The sequence below is a fragment of the Gossypium hirsutum genome, chromosome A03 (assembly GCF_007990345.1).
Source record: "Gossypium hirsutum isolate 1008001.06 chromosome A03, Gossypium_hirsutum_v2.1, whole genome shotgun sequence".
NCBI classification, from domain to species: domain Eukaryota; kingdom Viridiplantae; phylum Streptophyta; class Magnoliopsida; order Malvales; family Malvaceae; genus Gossypium; species Gossypium hirsutum.
Window position 1 is genome coordinate 89,597,663 of NC_053426.1, and position 21,010 is coordinate 89,618,672.

The following is a 21,010-nucleotide window of genomic DNA, read 5'->3' on the forward strand; positions in this document are numbered from 1 at the left end:
AACCTTCTTCTTGTTTTCTTTCACCTTCATCCCGAAGCCATATACTATTCATAGATAGGGCTCTTCGAGATTGTGCTCGTAATGATAAATCCTAACCCAATTCAGTAATTTCCATCCCTAACATCATTTTTTCCTCACAGAATGAGTCACTATACCCCAAATGTCCGCAATAGAAACAAAAAAGTGATAAACGTTCATATTGAAATTTAACATATGAGCATCTCCCGCCCTACATAACCTGCTTCTTTCTTTTCAAAGGCCTCCTAATGTCAATCTGTACCCTTACACTCATGTAATTATGATTTTCCTTTCCAAGATTTGAACCATCATATTCCAAGAAAGCCCTTATAAAATTGCCCAGTTATATTGCTAAATTTTCATAAAATAATCCTATTGGGATGTCATGAATTTGTACCCAAAAAGGGGAAAAATTAATGGTACTCTTAATGGATCCTCTTCCCTTTTCAATTTATAAAATATCAACAAATGATTATTGAAAGCCCAAGGTGAACCTTTCAAAACCCTGTCCATATCCATACCATGAAAGAACTGAAAAAGATACCTTTTTTCCCCCCAGATCTCGAATTTGAACCTCACAAACAGGATGCCACAGATTAGCCATAGTGCTTTTCATGGCTGGGAAGTGAATTATATTGGCTGTTAGGAAACATCCCACAAGTTGAAATTCTTCCACTATTCTTTCCGTGCTTGGATCTACCTGGATCTGTAATATTTCTTCTTCTTTCTCATTTAATGATAATTGTGCTAATTCAATTTCCATGAATACAGGTTTGAAGGCCAGGATACGATCGCCACACTCCAATCGTAGAAATAAACAGACTTAAAGACACTGGTTGTACCTAAAAGACAAAACAAATACTAAAAATAAGAAAAAACCTAAGAACTCATGCTAGCGGCGGCAGACAATTGCGTGCTAGGGTAGCAGACCCTTTTAGGTTTATGACTTGTTCTTTTACTTTGTTTACTTGGAAACGAAGAAAGTTATTAAACTTTTAAAATTTAGTTAATTTACTTTTCTTCAAAGAAAAATTAAATTTTTTTGTTAGAAAAGAAAAATTGATTGGATTATTACAATTTTAAAGACATATTATTTTATGTAGTAATTCCCGTTTCCTTGGTAAAAATAAAAGCAATAAAAAGTTCAAAATTTTAAAAATAAATTATCTATATCCACAATAATATATATATAAAGTGCTCAGCAGACTATTATATTAATGCCATAAAAATGGTAATAGTTTTAAGTTGTTTTTTTATATAAAAAAGTTAAAAAGAGGTAAAACAATAAAAAATTAGAGAAAATGTGATAAAAGAGTTGAAAATTAGTAACTAAATTGATGATTATATACCAATAAAGGAAGCTTTTGAATGAATCCGAATTATGAGGGAAAAATTAAAGAGCAGTGCAAGGCAAAGCAAGGCAAGGCAGGAAGAGCAAAAGCCCAAAAGGAGTGGAACATCTCTATGAGGCAAGTAGTAGCAGTTTCCGGCCCAACATAAGCATGTCATTCAGACTCGAAATGGAAGCTTTGTTTGTTTGAGTGTTTCTTCCAAACTCTTTACTCTCTTGTAACTGGCGTCTATGTTTATGTACTTTTTATTTCAAATTCCTTTAGATTCCCAGCCACTGAAGGCATTCGCATCTACTTACAAAATAAATCTTGTTGTTAGAAATCCAGGTGAGGAGCGTCGTAATTGCCTAATCCCAGTCCATATTTTATCTTCCAAATTGGTTTTCGTTTACATCTCCCATCTTTGATTTCTCGGAAACTGCTTGTAAACAAGCTGCCAAGTTAGATCTCCCCCCTCTCTCTCCGTTGGTTCAGTTCTCACAACTTCAAATTCCTTCCCCAGCTGAAGCTGGAAATGGTGGACTTGTATTGAAAAAAAAATTATGAATTGAAAGAAACCCAAGTCTTTTAAATCCCAATGTTTATGTTTTCATTTTTGTATGGGTTGTGGCAGTTGATTGTATTCCCTGGATTCTAACTCAAATGCCGTCTTGCAGGATTGTATATGCTTTGATGAGTTAGGCATGTTCTTTTGGTGCAGCAAGTTTGTTTCACATGGCACTGACTGTCTCAAGCGTGCTTTCATGTACCGTGGTACAGTACCACGATTCTCTTTTGCTTTAAATGAATGATTAAAGCAAGAGTTTTTTATTTTATTATTATTATTTTTTATGTCTATTCAGATTATTGTTGTTTTAGATTCTGCTATGAAGTAGTCAGAGTAGGAGTTGTAAGATTGGGTCGGGATTAGAAGAATGATGAATAATATTACATGTATCGTTGTGCATGTGGAAAATTTGAGAGGCTACTGTATGTAAGAGTACGATAACAGGTGAAAAGCCCAGTAGGATAAATGACTAGTGGTAATACTGCCAAGTTAAAGAAATTCATCTCTTTAGTTGTAAATTTACATGGTTGAACTCATAGGTTGGAAGGTAACTGTTGAGTTCAAATTCTGAATTCTTTTGCTTTGAAAGTGAATTATGTTATTCAACCATATTCTCTTAACACAAAATCTTAACTACTTCCAAATCTAGTGATCCTAAAATTCATTCAAATCTGATTCAGATGGGCCAAATTAGAAATTCTATTATGCTCTTTGTCTCTCTCACTTACTCCTTGTAGCACTTATTCGTTCGCATAAATTAGATCTTGGCTTCTGCTATTTTCTGCCTATGTCAAAGTACTTGTATTTTTGTTGTAGAGATCCCATCATTTTCCCTAACTTATTTTGTATCAGTTTTACTTATCCAACCAAGCATGCTTTCCAGGTTCTTAGATACTCATGGAAACTTAATGTGCTATTATTCCATTGTGGAAATTTTTATGTACAATTCTTTGTTTTTCATGGCTTATTTTAGCATCTTAAGAATCAAATGAGCATGGTGACACTGAATTTTTGTTATGCATTCTAAAATTTTCCTCCTTTTCTTTCAGTGTTTTACCGGGAAGGGTTTGAGAAGTGCTATAGTCTTTGAAGCAGAGAGAGGCTATAGGAATGCTTTAGGTAGAAAAATGAGGTAATGCACTACATTAAGTTTGGTTGCTTAAACCATGATGGTTGAGATGGAATTTTACTTTGAGTTGCCTTCAATTAATGTTAGGTTCCATAATTACCTCTTCAATAAAGTTTCAAAAATTTATTCGCGGTCCAAGCACAAGTTTCCAGAAAAGTTATTGGAGGAAGTACATAATTATGATACAACCAGTATCTCAGGTCGCTCAAAGCTGCTAAATAAGGTAGATGTCTAATTACAAGATTTGGCTATTGGATGTTGCTTGTGATTCTCAGAAATTTCCTTATATCCTCAAGAAAATAACTCTTCTCTTTGCATTCTATGCTTATATATTGTTTTGCATAAAAATGGGTACCTACTGTTTCCAATACCTGTAGAAAGCAGATCTCTAGCTTCTATTTGTTTCACTTTTTCCCTGCAATTTTCATGAGAAACTATATATTTTAGTATTTAATCTTGACCAATATTACATTTTCTTTCTTTATTTCATTTTTGTTGTTCAAAAGCCAGTGAGGGCCCAAATCTTACAATTATATATTTTGATATGCATGCATTGAATATAAAAAATTAGTACTTGAAGAAATCACACTAGAAGGATATGCCCAACGTTACCAAATCTAAAAGACTGGCTTTATCAATTGAATAAATATATGGTAAGACACTGCTAACAAGGCATTACAAGACTATTTATATGGCTGCTCAGTAATCTTAGCCCTCGACATCCTTGCATTCTAAGTTAATCAGCCATCCAAGTGCATTGAATTCTTAACTTCTTATGCCCTTAAACAAATCAAGAACAATAAAAAAGTCAGGAAATGAAAAAAAATGGAAGGTTTATGAAAATAGGATGATCCCATTGTGCTAAAGGGCTACTCTGTCATAGATTAAAGGTGAGTTTAATTGGTTTGGATCAGGTGGTAATATAGAGGCTTCAAGTAAGAACTCAGTTTTCTGGAATTCACAGCACTAGAAAGTTCACTTTTTGGTTTAAGTTCAACATCTTAAAATTATGTAAAAGCATGTTGAAGGGATATGTGAACTTGAATTTAGTCTGGCTCTTCATGTTGATAAACTAATTTATGGCATCTTCTTAGTCATTCCCTCAGATAACTTATGTTTTTCCAACTGATACTTGTCTTGGTTGCTTGCTGTAATGTATTTAAAATATTTCTTTTCATTTTGTAATGAGGCATTCGAAAGTTTTGTAATCTGATTGTGTTTTGCTTATGGACTTTGAAATGTTCCTTTGCTCTATCCTACATACATCTGGTAACTTTTCCATGCACAATGTCCACATTTCATTGCTTACAGGTGTCAGTTTGGATGGGTTATAATGGCCTTCATGATTTATTCGAGAACGAAAGACCTGATGAGCAACCTGATAGAAATCTTGGAGACGCTACAGATGATTTTGATCTTTCCCTGGCATGTAAACGATTTCCTTCCATCACTTTGGGTAGTTCCCTGCCAGTAGAATTGTATGATGAGGCAACTAGTAGCTCCCAAATAAGGGCCCTATTAGCAGCTCAAAGATTTTTATCTAACTCAATGGATGAAAAGTGGGTTGATCCAAATGGTCTGTCTGAAACCTGGCATTCTTTGTATGAACCTCTTTCAGAGGCTGGTTCTTCTGCAGCATTACAAGAAAGTACAGGTTCACATCAGTCTTCTTGGTCCACAACTTTGGAATCTGAAGGAAAGTCGGATCATCTACTTACTATGGAAGAAAATACAGAAAAATTGGATCAATCTTCTTGGTCCATGACTTCAGAATTTGAAGGGAAGTCTGATCATCTAGTTGCAAAGGAGGTATCCTCTAGTAAAGTTGGGGTTCAACGACATTCGGAAATAGCAACTATTGATTTATTTCTTGATAGATCCATCAGTTGCATTCCTGGTTTAAGTAAAAGGCACTCTCGCCAGCTAGAAGAATGTGGCTTTTACACTGTAGGTTCTTTTGAAATTATGTCAAAATCACATTTGATGGAGGTTCTTGTATTTATACAAGCTGTGTTTCACCCTATTTACCTTTTTACTCTACTGTCATGCAGTTGCGGAAACTGTTACATCATTTTCCTCGGACCTATGCAGATTTACAGAATGCACAAACTGAGATTGATGATGGCCAGTACTTGATTTTTGTTGGGAAAATTATGTCGTCAAGGTGATTAACCATTTGCTCACTAAACTATGACTTAACCTTTTTCTCATTAAACCATGATCATTTTGTTGACAGAAACACATTATCACACTTATATTTGGTCTGCTAGATATCTTCTTTACTATTTCCTTAGCTGCCCTTGGTGCTAAATTTGGATTGATGTAGAGGTGAGGTTCAAGCCTCAGGTGAAGTACCTTGATGTGCCTAGGTAGCTGAGCTGACTTTTCTATGGTGTTAATATTTATATCATTGGATAATCAATGTCAGAACATACAAATAATTTGATGTTTCAGTATGCAATTGTTTAGGTTGTTTTCTAGTGACAAGATATGTTGGCATAGTATATGATTACAAACCACTTCGAATAAAATCTGACCTTGTCGTTTTTCATCCCAAGAACTAAACAGGGTTGTCATACATACGGTTGTACATGTTAAAAGTTGTCTTGCTTACTGCATAGCATATATTTATTTTCCATTTGAAAATTCTCTATATATGGTTCTGTGCCATTTAATGTATCAAACAAAAAGAGAAAGGAAAAACCTTGAGATTGGGAACAACTAATCTACCCTAGCTTGTAAAATTGTTTGTATGACACAGATTTACATTTATAGCGATTATTGAGATTTACATTTAGGTTGTCAATATTTATCATTTTTCATGCAGGGGAATTAGAGCCAGTTATACTTTTTCATTTCTTGAGGTAATTGTCGGTTGTGAAATTGCAAATAATGGACCCACTTCAGAATATGATGGCAGTGATACTAAGGGTGAGAAGACAATTTATTTGCATTTGAAGAAGTTTTTCCGAGGTGCTCGTTTTGCTTCTCATCCTTTTCTTAAAAGTATTGAAGGAAAGCATAAGCTGGGAGAACTTGTATGTGTTAGTGGTAAGGTGAGTTTCTTTTTCTTTTGCACTCTTCAAAATTGCTCAGCTTATATCCTTGTCAATGCATTTTTTAATTCATTCAAAGAGTAATGATGAAGACAATGGTTGACATGTATAGGCTAGGTTCTGGTATTTGAACCAGCTTCATAGCTGCCTATATAGTCATCAGTAATAACAGATTTTTTTTTTAAATAAATTGTTTGCTTCTGTTTACTCTTTTAGCAAACATGTTTTGGATGATTGTGGTGAGGTGTTGTAAAGCAAATGCTAGAAGGATTGTAAAAAAAAGTTTCTTAGAGGAATATTCAATTAGTAAGTTTAAATTTTCTGGTTTTAATTGTAATTTTTTCATTCTCTACTTTATTGGTTGTCTGGTGTTGTAAAGCAAATGCTAGAAGGATTGTAAAAAAAGTTTCTTAGAGGGATATTCAATTAGTAAGTTTAAATTTTCTGGTTTTAATTGTAATTTTTTCATTCTCTACTTTATTGGTTGTCTTTCTTACTAGTACAGTGAAATAAACACCGACTAATGTAGATTTTTCATCTATATAAGCTTTTGCTAACTTCGTTTCTTAGATGTTGCCATTCACCCTTAAGTATTGATTTCTGCTTCTTACAATATCATCCTTAAATTTTGTACCAACTTTTTTTCCAATATAGGTGAGGGCTTTGAGTAAAGATCACTATGAAATGAGGGAATACAGTATTGATGTACTAAAAGATGAAAACGATTCATCTGTTATCACAAAAGGAAGGCCTTATCCTATCTATCCTTCAAAAGGTGGCTTAAAACCTTGTTTTCTTAGAGACATCATTCCAAGGTTTGTCTTTGACTATTTTGTTTTGAATTGTTACATCACTACCGGCTTTCAAGAAGAGTTTTTAGACTAGTGCTTTAGTTCTTATGCTGCATTTTTTTTCCTGATTAATTCCATTTTATATGTTTGTAAGTTACATGTTTATTTTTGTATAGTTAATTAAGGTGCGTCTGTGAATTGTGAAATCTCAATCCATAAAAGGTAATGTTTCTGCATTGAGAAATCGCTGATCTGTGGTACTTTGAGTTTTGCTATTGTAATGGTCTATATTGCTGCTGTAAGTATTTGTCCTGGGAGTTATGTTGTACTGGTTGATTGATACCTCATTGAGGTGGAAATAAGAGCAGGTGGTGAGGACACAAAAATATTCCGTCCTCATTTCTCTCTTTGATGAATGCAGCAGACCAGTGAGTGATATAGGATTATACACATTACTAGAATGTTTTCTGAAGATGTCATCTTGCTCATGCTTTAAATGCTGCCATCATTAACAATCTTGCGAGCAAGCATATTCTAGATCCATCATTCAGCTCATTATTTGGATTGATGCTGTTTGGATTCCGTTCTTGTGCAACCAGTTACTCTCATTTCCTTTATAGTAACACCTGAAGTTGAATTGTACACCATAATTAAAATGGTATTCACCATAAAGGTTTATTTTATAAGCAGGAAGAAAGATGTGCTTCAGTTTGAATGGCCGTTGTTTCGAAGAAGTTGAATATTTAGACACTATTCATATTCTTTTCAATATACAGTGATTATAGCATAAGTGATTTTTCCCTCCTTGACATTTTATACAATAGAATGTGTTTTGTACTTGTAGGATTTAATTGAATTCCCTTGAAAAGGAATTTGATAATTATTTCTCTTAAATTTAGTTTTTCCTCTTAACCAATAATATTGTATTCCATTTTCTTTCAGGGCTTTACAAGCTGTGCAGGTCAATATTGATCCTATACCTGAAGAAATCACTAAAGAATTTGGACTTTTATGTCTCAATGATGTGAGTGAGCTTTTCTTTGTCCATGATGCATCATTCTTTAACAATGAAATTGTTGTTTCCTGCAAGTTTGGCATTGTGCAATAATATTTTCTGTTGATGATTGAATAGTAATATTTGCTTCTCAATTTAATAGAATGAATTTGGCTTATGCGTATTGCATTATTATAATTTTGAACACATCCCTTAGAAAGACATCGTCTGAAGTCGAGAGGCAAGACTTTTGTGATTTACCCGGAACTTAGCTCAGGACTAACGCTGTTGAGTGTCTGCTCAAATTTTAACTAGAGCATATTTTCAGGCTAGTTTGGAATGGTTACATGAGCTTATACCTCTATTTTAACTTTAAAAAATGGACCGAAGATCAAACTGCTAAGATCTTTAATTTTTGATCCATCCATTTCAACTGGTTGGAGTCAGGTACAAACAAGATCTTAATTTAAAGAAAAAAGATTTTAATGTTAACTTAATATTAAGTAGAGTAAATAATTAATCAAAATAAGCATTTGACTTACTAATATAGTTTTAAGTATAAAACAAAGAAGCTAAAGGGTAAAATCTCAACAACGAAAAAAAAGAAGAAATGTATATAAACTGTTTTCACCTGTTAAGTCAATTTTTCTATCACTTCAATAAATAACTGAATTCAAGCAATGCATCAAACCAGATAACCTGTTGAGTCCTGGTTCAACCAACCAGTCTGAGTTTTTAATCTATGGGTTAAGAATTTTTAAGAAATGAAAATGATCACAATGGTCTATAAAATCATTTAAATAAGGATGATCCAGTGATCTACAAAAGGTACATAATTACAAGTAAATCATCCCTCCTCCCCTCCCCCACAAACAAAAAGAAGTGTAGAAATTAGCCATAATTCTAGCATCTCAATATGCTATTTTGATGTTCATAGTTTAGTAGCATTTGCATAGTGTTTTCTTTTTCTCATTATTTGATATTTTACTATAGCAAGAATTTTAATTTGTTGTTAACAATGTAGGCATACGTTGGGATTCACCAGCCAAAGAATATAGAGGAGGCTGATTTAGCTCGCAGAAGAATCATATTTGATGAGTTCTTCTACCTACAGGTAATAATAATCTGTGATTTTAGTTGCTATTTAAATGTGAGATGTTTGTATTAAACTTCCTCATCTTTCATTATTGCTACCATTATATATATTTTGTTTATTTTACCATCTATCTTTATTGGATAACCTCTCTTTCCATTGATTTGGTGTTGTTTGATAAACTAAAAAAGTTAAATGTTGTACAAAATTATGTATTGAATTTGTAAATACTGAACCGTATTACAAAAACTATTTGTATAATTCTTGCCAGCATTATTGTTATGTGACTGTTCTGATACAATGAAGCTTAGATGTAAGTCTTGAGGAACCTTAAGTGTGGGGCTTAGGAGTTTCTTTCCTTTTTCACTTTTCTTTTTCGTAAATTTCATACTTCCTCAAGTATTTGATTACTGAGCAGCCATAAGCCCTAATCTCCTTTCTTTCCCATGTCAGAAGTTAAGCTAGGAATTTGATGAGCTTATTTTCTTGTCTGCCTCTTCCCAAGTTTGAGTTTGAACTCCTTTAGGGATTTCTAGGTATTTTGAAATAGATTAGTTTAGAACTTTACCAAGTCTTCATTCCTAGCATTGTATCTGAATATCCTTGCTGTTTCACAATGATAATTCATTTGGATTTCATATTATGCATTAGTCGCGCATATACTCATAAGCAAAATGATCCTACTGCAGTTGGGCCGCTTATTTCAAATGCTTGAAGGTCTTGGCACAAAAATTGAGAAAGACGGATTACTGGAAAAGTACAGAAAACCTGAAGTGAATGCTGCATACATGGAAGAATGGTCCAGTTTGACCAAGAAATTTTTGAAAGCTCTTCCATATTCCCTCACTTCTGGCCAACTTAGTGCTATTTCAGAAATTATATGGGATCTAAAGAGGCCAGTCCCCATGAATCGACTTTTACAGGTTCTGGATTTTGCAAGGATGCTCCTATTCTTTCATGAATCAACTGTCTAACATCTTTTCTAATTTAATCGACATACATATTTCTTTTTAACTTATGTTTAGTTCTATTGTTCTTGAAGTTAATTTTCTTTCTAACCTTCTTCATGAATTAGCCGTCGCTATAGAAGTATAGATGGGCTCTTTGGCTGTTTACATTGTCTGCCCCCTTACGCCCTAGCTTCCTTGAAAGAAATACATCCAATAAATTTAACTCCCAAATCAGACCTCCTGGCCTAAAAGTCTTCTAGGACTATGATAGTCTGCCACAATTACTAGCAAATTCTTGGTAATTAGCAAAGATATTGGATCATGAGTTTCATTGGCTTCATTTTATCATTGCATGACACTATGACTCTTAAAGCTGACAGGTTTGATGGTGTGTAGATTTGTAGAAAAGGTTAATGGTTTGACTGGTTCCTGATAAATGTAAAAGGATATAGTTTGAACTTGCTTGTATCTTCCTTGATGGTTTCCTTCCCAAATTTTAGTTCAGCTTCATGGTTAAGGCTAGCCTCTGCTGATTCTGATTTTGGGCTCTTGCTGCTAGAAATCATTCCTTTATTTTTATTTTTTTTGAAATTCCAGTAGTGCCTGTGCCATTATGCCCGCTAAGAAGAACTAAGAATGCAATTTTAACAAAACAATAGTGTACAGTAGAGAGGAAGTGCTATGGTAATGTATTTCAACAAGTTACTATTGTGGGAAATGGGATTTAATTTACCATGTGATATAAGTAGGATTTGGTTGTTCAAAATATGAGAAGGTGGATAATGTTCTAGCTCCTTGATTTTGTTGAAGACATGACATCTACCCTGCATAATGAAAAGAATTGAGCTCTAACTACCAGGGAAAATCCATCATCAACTACTAGCTTTTGCCTGGAATATTTGTATCTTTAATAATCCTTGACACAAAAAATAAAAAAATCCAAATTGCAATGGCAACATCTAAATTTTGTGTAAATCCTTAACTCTTGCATATCTTCTTGTCTATATATTTAAGAGCAAGATTCTATGTAATGATGACTTTATTTGGAATAACTTCATCTTGAATAGGCAAAGATCAAGTTTTAGATGAAGGGAAGAGGAAAAAATGTATAGAGAGTTGAGATTTGATTTTATCTGATATTTGTCATTGTTTATTTTGTTATTCTTGGAAACTGATAAGCTTGCTTGATAATATATGGATCTCTTTGTAGGGAGACGTTGGATGTGGGAAAACTATTGTTGCTTTTCTGGCATGCGTGGAGGTTATTGCCTCTGGTTATCAGGTTGGTAAATTCAAGCTACACGTTTCACCTCTTCTGTAAGCCTTTTAAAGATTTATCTTTGCATACAGCTAAACATACTATATGCTGCTTATCACCTTACTCATTATGGTAATATTTTAGGTAATCTTGCTTGTGTTATAGGTATTCTATTCCGTACTGGTTTTAATGGTACATGATTATGTTTTGAGCTGACTTTATTTACTTTAGGCAGCTTTCATGGTTCCTACTGAGTTACTTGCAATCCAGCACTATGATCACTTTGTAGATCTGCTAGAGAAGATGGATGAGGTTGATAATAAACCTTCTGTTGCTTTACTAACTGGATCAACCCCACTAAGGCAATCACGTCTGATTCGTAAGGTATGTATATCATCTGGTGCTCTTATTTGTTGTATAATCATCCTCAGTTTCTCTAACAATTTTAGGCTGCAGGATCTCCAAAGTGGAAATATCTCACTTGTCATTGGAACCCATAGTCTAATAGCTGAAAAAGTGGAGTTTTCTTCTTTACGTATTGCTGTGGTGGATGAGCAGCATCGTTTTGGTGTGATCCAGAGAGGAAAGTTTAACAGTAAGGTTGTCCACTTTTACTTGGCTATAAAATCCTAAATTATATGCATATATCTCCTGAGCTATATGTGTCAATGGAGAATTTTATTGAGTGTAATATCTTCAGATCGTGTTTCAGTCATCGCAGAATGTTGGATAAAATAGTTTGGGCTTTGGACTATTATTCTTTTCTTCTTTTCTATCTCTTGTTGAAGTTATGACATTGCTGCATTTGTCTGTTTCTTTTAAAATATAAGTTGACTTGTTATCGCAATACTGAAAAGTTTATTATGCTTTAAAGGATTAAAAATTTACAGTCAATCCTTCAAACAAAAAATTTACAGTCAAGAGCTCTGCATAACAAAGTTTAAGCTGTTTTAGCTTCATTCTCGTTGTGAAATTGGTTGTAGGTGTATGTGTTTTTGTGTCTATGGGTGTAATATCATTTTGAAGAGATGAAAATATCTCACAAGGGAAATCTTTTGTCAGTAGCTGTGAGGCTGGTAAAGAAATGATGAAAAGAACATTGGTAATTGGTTAAAAGAAAGGAAAAGCACTGAAATAGAGTCATATAAGTTTCGCCTTTGGATTACATAAGGTGTCCCTTTTGCTTTGTTAGTGGCAATGTATACTTTCACCTAAAAAACTTTGGTGTTTCACTGCTTCGTCAATATGTTCATGATCTTTTTTTGGCATTGTTTTCATTAAATGCTGGATGCGTAGTAAAGTTAGCTTTATTTCTGTGATTGATATTGTTATCAATTAACATATTGAATCTTACTCAGCATTTGTCAGATGTCACTTTCAACCTTGAATATTTTACATATTTTAAAATACATTTACATATCAATCAAATTCTTGAAGGCTAGCTATGAATGTCATCTACAAATTAAATACCAATTGATATTAGAATGCTGGTCATCATCCATTTGCTTGAGAAGAAACGTTGGTAGACCCCTACACCTCCTGCCCTAAACAGAAGAAAAAGGGGAAGTTATATTTCAGAATATGATTTGATGAAATATGTTGACCCTTAATGTTTCACATGGTATCATTTATCTTATTTGATTTTGCAAGAATAATTCCATCTTTAAGCTGTTAGAAGCAGTTACTCATTTTGTTATGTGCCAATGTTGTTATGATGAGTTAATGGAGAGACTCAACCTTACAGCTATACTGTACTTCAACAAGCTCGAGAATGCAAGCGGCTGACACAGATGTTTCCTCTGAACATGACATCCATATGGCTCCTCATATTCTTGCCTTGTCAGCTACTCCTATCCCAAGGACTCTTGCTCTTGCCTTGTATGGTGATATGTCTTTGACAAATGTACGTACAATTTGTGGTACTTCTAGCTGCTTGAATTCTCTATGGTTCGTTCTATGTTTAAATAGATTAAATCCTTGATTTATTGTTGATTTGTATTGAACAAAAACTTGTTAATTTCTTTATTTAAACTTCTCTCTTGATTCTGCTCAGTTTTTTTCTTGACTATATCTTTCAGTGATGGAAAAATTTATTTAGCAAAAAAGAAATAGAAGCATTTTTCAGAGAAGTAATACTAGAGAGCTAGGAAATAGAATGTCTGACTTTGTAACTTTAAACACCTAATACTCAACATGCATTTGTGGAAAGTTAGAAGAAATTCTGTGAAAAACAGGATATTTTCTATTATATTTTCCACAAGAGATTACATACATATTTATACACATAGTTAGCCTAACTAAGGTAACTTTACGCTAGGAAACAGAATAATTGTAGGGATACTGTACAGCCTTAAAGTTAGGGATAGAATATTTTTAGAATCATATTTGATATACTCAATTATTCTGAAATCTGACACTCCCCCTCAAGCTGGGAAGTGGATATCATCCATTCTCAGCTTGCTTACTAATTTCTGAAACAACTTCCCAGACAATCCTTTGGTAAGTATATCTGCTAGTTGTTCATCAGTGGACACAAATGGAGTGCAAATTAAGCCACTGTCCAGTTTTTCCTTTATGAAATGTCTGTCCACCTCAACGTGCTTCGTTCAATCATGTTGAACTGGATTATGTGCGATATTGATAGCAGACTTATTATCGGAATACAACTTCATTGGACCTTCCCACTTGATCTTCAAGTCTTCCAATATAATCTTTAGCCATAGCAACTCACAAACTCCAAGAGCCATTGCCCTAAATTCAGCTTCTGCACTAGATCTAGCCACAACGTTTTGTTTTTTACTCCTCCAAGTCACAAGGTTGCCTCTTAGGAAAGTGCAGTAACCAGAGGTTGATCTTCTATCAACCATAGATCCTGCATAATCTGCATCGGTATAGGCTTCAAGGGTTAAATTTTCTCCTTTTTTAAATAAGATTCCTTTGCCTGGCGTGCCTTTTAAGTACTGTAGAATCTGATATACAGCACTAAGATGTGATTCCTTAGGATTGTGCATAAACTGACTTACAACACCTACTGCATAGGCAATATCTGGTCTGGTATGGGACAAGTAAATAAGCTTCCCCACAAGTTTTTGATATGACCTTCTATCAACTGCTGTATCTTCTAATACATCTCCGAGTCTGTGGTTCACCTCTATGGGTGTCTCTGCTGGTTTACAGCCCAACTTGCCTGTTTCTGTCAACAAATCAACTGTCTTTTTGCTGAGATATGAATATTCCTTCCCGAGAGTGTGCCACTTCAATACCAAGGAAATATTTTAACTTACCTAGCTCTTTGACTTCGAATTCTTTTACTAGGCATTTTTTTAACTTCTCCATTCCTTCTAGATCATCACCAGTCACAATAATATTATCAACATAGACTAATAAAGCAGTCACTCCCCCTGAAGATGAATGTTTTACGAACAGAGTATGATCTCCTTGACTCTGTTTATACCCCAACTTGAGCATCACTTTGGTAAATCTTCCAAACCAAGCCCTTGGGGACTGTTTTAGTCCATATAAAGCCTTTTTTAGTCTGCAAACTGCCTGTCCTGTATTTGGACCGAATCCTAGAGGAACATCCATATAGACTTCCTCCTCAAGGTCACCACGTAAAAAGGCATTTTTGATGTCAAATTGCTGTAATTTCCAGCCTCGGTTGGCAGCTAGTGACAACAACACTCTTACAGTGTTCATCTTTGCAACAGGGGCAAATGTCTCAAGATAGTCTATCCCATACATTTGAGTGTACCCTTTAGCAACCAACCTTGCTTTGTACCTCTCCAAAGAACCATCTGACCTATATTTCACTGTGTACACCCAGCGACATTCCACCGGTTTCTTTCCTTCCGGTAATTTCACTAAGTCCCATGTCTTATTTTTTTCAAGAGCTTCCATTTCAACCTTCATGGCATTTCTCCAATTCTCATCTTCTAATGCCTCGAATACAGTTTTAGGAATGGAAATAGAATTTAGGCTAGTAAGAAAGGCTTTGTGGTTATGGGACAAGTTTTTGTAAGACATGAATAGGTGCAAGGGATGTTTTGTACAAGCTCTAGTCCCCTTTCTAATAGCAATGGGAAAATCATCTAAATCTGTAGTATTAGAATTCAAAGTAGGTTCAGCAGTTACCTCAGGTCGTATAGGAGAAGAAGATGATTGAACTTGCACTGGTGCCTTCTTCCTTGAGTAAACCAGTAACGGACGAGTAGTGTCCTAAATTCCTCTTGGTGATTTGGGTGTACTAGGCTCAGTTTTAGGTTGTATAGGGGTCATTGTTTCAAGTTGGGCAGGTTGGGTAGCAGGCAAGGTCTGAGTGAGAGTGTTTGATTGCTGGACAGGAGCCGGAATGGGAGTGTTTAGGGCTGGAATGAGAGTGTTTGGTTGCTGGACAGGAGCTGGAATGTCAAGAAGAAAGAATTCTTTGTCCTTATCTTCTGTGAATAAGATCTCCCCCTGAAGATAAGGACGAGTGAAGAAATTTTCTTGTTCAACAAAAGTAACATCAGTTGTTACAAATTTTTTTTTTTTTGTGGCTGGATGATAGCACTTGTACCCCTTTTGAGTGGAAGAATATCCAAGAAAGACACACTTGACAGCCTGTGGATCAAATTTCCCTCTATTTTGAGAATGAACATGGACAAAGGCGACACAGCCAAATACTTTTAAGATTACTGGAGGTATTGAAATCAGGAAAAAATTTGGCTAGAACTTGCATAGGACTTTGAGATTCAAGGACCTTTGTAGGCAATCTATTTAACAAATGAGTAGCAGTTAGAACAGCCTCCCCCAGTATTGTTTAGGGACGTTTTTTTGGAACAATAGGGCTCTTGTAATGGCTAAAATGTGACCATTCTTTCTTTCGGCTACATTTTGTTGGGGTGTACTAACACAAGATGACTCATGTATAATGCCTCTTTCTTGAAAATATGTTGAGAGGAATTGATTGAAATAATCCTTGGCATTGTCTGACCTAAACCTTTTTATTTCGGCCCAAAATTGTGTTTTGATCATGTTGTAAAAAATTGAAAAGACAGACCTAACATCAGATTTTTGTTTTAAAAGAAAAATCCAAGACACACGAGTACAATCATCAATAAAGGATACAAACCACCGAGCTCCAGAAATATTTGAAATAGTGGATGGCCCCCAAACATCACTATGAACAAGAGTAAAAGGAGTGGATGTTCTTTTATTGCTTACTGGAAAAGAGGTACGTTTATGTTTTGCTAGTTCACAGATATCAAAATGAAATTTTTCAACAGTTAATCCTTTGAATAGTGAAGGAAACATAATTTTAAGACTCTAAACGATGGGTGACCAAGGCGAAGGTGATAGAGCCAAATTTGGTCTTTATTGGTTTTAATAGACTCGGATATGAGAGATAAAGGTGAGGAATTCAGAACACTAACTTCTTCACTGGATTCTTCAAGATAGTATAGGCCATTTATTTCCTTAGCATGTCCAATCATCCTCCTCGTATTCTGTTCCTGAAAAAGACACTGATTGTGATAGAAAACCACTTTACAGTTAGTCTTTGGTAATTTTTTTAATGGATAAAAGGTTGGTAAATAATTTTGGAACATGAAGAACATTTTTAAGAGTAAGGTTTTTGTTTATAACAATATCACCTTGACCGGCCAATGTGATCACAGAACCATCAGCTACTGTTATTTTTCTGCTACTAGAACAAGGTGTATATGAAACAAATTTTTGTGAGGAGTGGGTCATGTGGTCTGTAGCTCCTGAGTCAATGACCCAAGAACTTTTGGTATCTGTATTTGAGACTTTAGAAGCCAAACTACAAGTACCTGTTGAAGAAGTTTTTTCCAATGATCCCAGCAAATTTTTTAACTTCTCAATTTCTTCTTTATTGAATTCCATAGGTAATTCCTGAGAATTGTTTTTTTTATCTAGCTGTCTAGCTGTATTTGCTCGTCCTTGTCCCTTTGATTGTCCACCTTTTTCTGAAAAATTTTTGTTTGTTGTTTGTGGCTTCCCATGGAGTTTTCAGCATCTGTCTTTAGTGTAACGAGCCTTTTTGTAGTAGGTGCACCATACGGAATCCTTGTTAAAAGACTTTGTACGTTCTATCTGTCTATTATCTTCACTAGTTGGCTGCTCCAGGCCAAATCTCCTCTCATTTACAGCATTAGTAACCAAGGTTGAACTATCCACTTGATTGTTTTCCACCATAACTCCTCTTCTTCCTTCCTCAGCATGAACAATTGCAATTGTTTCATTTAGTGATGGTAGTTCCTCTTTTCCAAGTATTTGAACTCTTACTGCATCAAATTCAACATTCAGTTCAGCAAGAAAATCATAAATTCGATCCTTTTCAACAAACCTTTTCAGGAGTGCTGCATCTTTACTGCACTTCATCTGAATGCACTGGTAATGATCCATCTCTTGCCACAAACTTTGCAACAGATTGGAATACTCCGTGATTGATCGACTTCCTTGCTTGGTGGATGAAATCTTAGTCTTGATTTCATAGATTTGAGCAGCATCTCGAACTTTAGAATAAGTCTGCTTCACAGCTTCCCATATTTCTTTGGATGTGCTAAGAAACATGCATGTATCACTGATTTCTGGCATCATAGAGTTCCATAACCAAGACATTACCATAGATTCTTGTTCATCCTAAGCATCAAACTTAGGGTCCCCTTCTTTAGGTCCAGTTCCGAGTAAGTGACTCAGCTTTCCTCTTCCTTTCAAGAAGGTATGAACCAGTTGGGACCATTTCAGATAATTTTTTCCATTTAGCCTGTAGGCTACTTGGATATTCTGAAACTCACTCATTGGATTTGAGTTGTTTACAGAAATTTTTGAGCCCTCCCCAGTGTTACTGGTCTTGACAATTTCAGTCATGTGTCTGAACAAGTTCTATAGACTTGAGGACTGGTTGGGAGTCAGAAAAAAAACAGGCTAAAGAAACCGGCTAAAAAATCCCAGAAATCGGGCTAAATAACAGGCTCTGATACCATGTGAAAAACAGGATATTTTCTATTATATTTTCCACAAGAGATTACATACATATTTATACACATAGTTAGCCTAACTAAGGTAACTTTACGCTAGGAAACAGAATAATTGTAGGGATACTGTACAGCCTTAAAGTTAGGGATAGAATATTTTTAGAATCATATTTGATATACTCAAATATTCTGAAATCTGACAAATTCCAAATGATAAATTGAGGTGGGTTAGTCTGAACCCAACTCACCTACAGTTAAGGATAATTTGGACAACTTAGTGCACTTAAGTGACTTGTTTACAGTTACATGCTCATTGTCTACTAATGATTTTTCTCGGGTTTCCTGTAATGACAGATTACTGACTTACCTCCTGGAAGGATACCTGTTGAAACATACATCATTGAAGGAACCGACAATGGCTTTAAGAATATTTATGTGGTATGGCATATACTTGTCCTACTCTGTTGAAATACTGCATGTGTCTATTTCCTACTTAAAAGGAAACGGCATGATAATTGTTGATAACTGAAAACGTGATACAGTATGCATTAGTTTGGTAATGTGTTTGATGCCATTTTTCTTTGCATTCATTTGCTTTCTTGTACTTTTGGAATCAAAACAATATTGGTGCAGTAGTTCCTTCTAGGGAGTGCTAACCATCAGATTTCATATCAGAGAAGTCAATTGAAGTGAGAACTAGAAATGTAGAAATCAAATTTTTGCTTATTCACCTGGTATTTTATTACTTTGTAGAAAATCCTTATGAGCCTTGTTTCTATTATGTGTAATTATGTATCATTTAATTATATTTCTCAGAGAAATAAAAGGAGAGGGGCAACACAAAGGAATATATTTAACATTACTTAAACTAAATGCAGATTTTTAACCTGTGCATGAAAATTTGCCTATTTAGTTCAAGTGGTGAAGAATCTATAAATGGATTTGAACATTTTCCTTTTTAACAGATGATGCTAGAGGAGTTAGAAGCAGGAGGAAGACTTTATATTGTATATCCAGTCATTGAACAATCAGAGCAATTACCTCAACTTCGGGCTGCTTCCGCAGATCTTGAGACCATATCAAATCAGTTTCAGAATTATAACTGTGGGTTGTTGCATGGAAGAATGAAGAGTGATGAAAAGGAAGAAGCATTGAGAAAGTTTAGGTCTGGAGAAACAGATATTTTACTTTCTACTCAAGTAATTGAGATTGGTGTTGATGTTCCAGATGCAACTATGATGGTTGTGATGAATGCTGAGAGATTTGGAATAGCTCAGTTACACCAACTTAGAGGACGAGTTGGTCGTGGGGCAAGAAAGTCTAAATGTATATTAGTAGCATCTTCTTCAAGTAGCCTAAATCGTCTGAAGGTGCTTGAAAAGTCATCAGATGGCTTCCACTTAGCTAGTGTAGATCTTCGTCTACGTGGACCTGGTGATTTACTTGGAAAAAAGCAGTCTGGGCACCTTCCTGAATTTCCTATTGCTAGATTGGAAATGGATGGGAATATTTTGCAAGAGGCACATGTTGCTGCATTGGTAAATTTATTCCCTTGCTCTTATTATATAATTGCTCTTTGTTTTGCTTAATTTCTTTTGAGATGGGCATTTCATCCAATAAAGGTATAGTGTTTCTTTCTTATAGTTATCCGCTACAGTGAATACATGTATCCTCAATTCCTCATCCTTGATTGAGATACTAGTTTTTTCTAAACAGTCGCTGCTGCTTGTGCAGTATTTCTGCATTTTGCATTTCTGTGAAGTCTAATATATAGGTGTGTCTTTATTGTTTGTGTGAAAAAAATATTTGAACATACACTCCTAGCAGTAAAATCACTATTAATAGAACCAAACCTAGTTTTCGGTAACTGTACTCTAGAGATGGTTCTGAACTACTGATAATGTCATGTCTTTGTTTTAAAATCCGGATACCATATTGTATTAATTTATCTCTCAGAATGAGTTCTACTATTAGTTCATGTGTGCTTTGTGTCCATGATCTATAATACAAACACTGGTTTTTCTGTATGCAGAAAGTCCTAAGTTATTCTCACGACTTGGAACTTTTTCCGGCTCTGAAAGCAGAACTTAGCATGCGACAGCCACTCTGTATTCTAGGTGATTGAGCTGTAGCTGGCATGGTGATTTCAAGGTTTCAGTTAAAACATTTGGACAGAGACTGTAGGTATGGCTTGTTAGTGAGCCCTTTGCTTGTATATCATTGTGTTTAGGTGGCTTACTTGCTCTTTTGCTGCATCCTCATTTTAATGTGATGTAAATCCATAATTAGCTGGTAAAAAAGCTGTACAGTTCTGGATGTTGTCATTTATATTTTATTACAGTCAGCATCTAGGCAGTTTCCATTAAAAGTTATATTCAGACATTCTTTAAAATTGCACATTGTTTTTGATTCCGTGTATTCCAATAGATAGCGAGGTAGCTTCCATGTGTGTTTCATTGTTTTGGGATTATGACAAATTTTTGATGAAAGGGGAAGTCAATTGGGGCAACAACAGGTAGCAAAACAGGAGGGTTCCCCCCCTCCACATAAACCCAAGGGGGACAACCCTATGATCATGTCTGAGACAGGCACCTTTCCCTACAAACTCAGATCTTTATTTTCTTGTAGGACTTGATGATTTTCAAGGCGTTGGTTTTTCCATTACAATTCGCTGGCACTTGTTCATAAAATTTGTAACCCATGCTCTGTGGTGGAAACCCTAAACATGTCGTCTCCATCTGCCATTACAAGAGCCATTAGAGCAAGGGCTCTGTTGTGGTCGAGTGACACCATCTTAAAAGAGGATGTTCTTTTCACATGGAAGGTCTTCGGAGTTTTTTGATAT

General features: G+C 35.0%; 1 protein-coding gene across 1 annotated transcript; it reads left to right on the forward strand.

Annotated features, from left to right (window-relative positions):
• The first annotated feature begins 1,519 nt into the window (after positions 1-1,519).
• LOC107931919 (ATP-dependent DNA helicase homolog RECG, chloroplastic) lies at positions 1,520-20,614 on the forward strand. The gene is made up of 18 exons (XM_016863877.2): positions 1,520-1,697; positions 2,027-2,123; positions 2,967-3,049; positions 3,134-3,269; positions 4,358-4,993; positions 5,098-5,210; positions 5,874-6,102; positions 6,757-6,917; positions 7,836-7,917; positions 8,912-9,001; positions 9,670-9,903; positions 11,141-11,212; positions 11,420-11,572; positions 11,645-11,788; positions 12,933-13,091; positions 18,520-18,603; positions 19,131-19,703; positions 20,198-20,614. The coding sequence occupies exons 2-18, from the start codon at positions 2,085-2,087 to the stop codon at positions 20,288-20,290; spliced, it is 3,081 nt and encodes a 1,026-aa protein (XP_016719366.1). The 5' UTR covers positions 1,520-1,697; positions 2,027-2,084; the 3' UTR covers positions 20,291-20,614.
• The last annotated feature ends 396 nt before the right edge of the window (positions 20,615-21,010 follow it).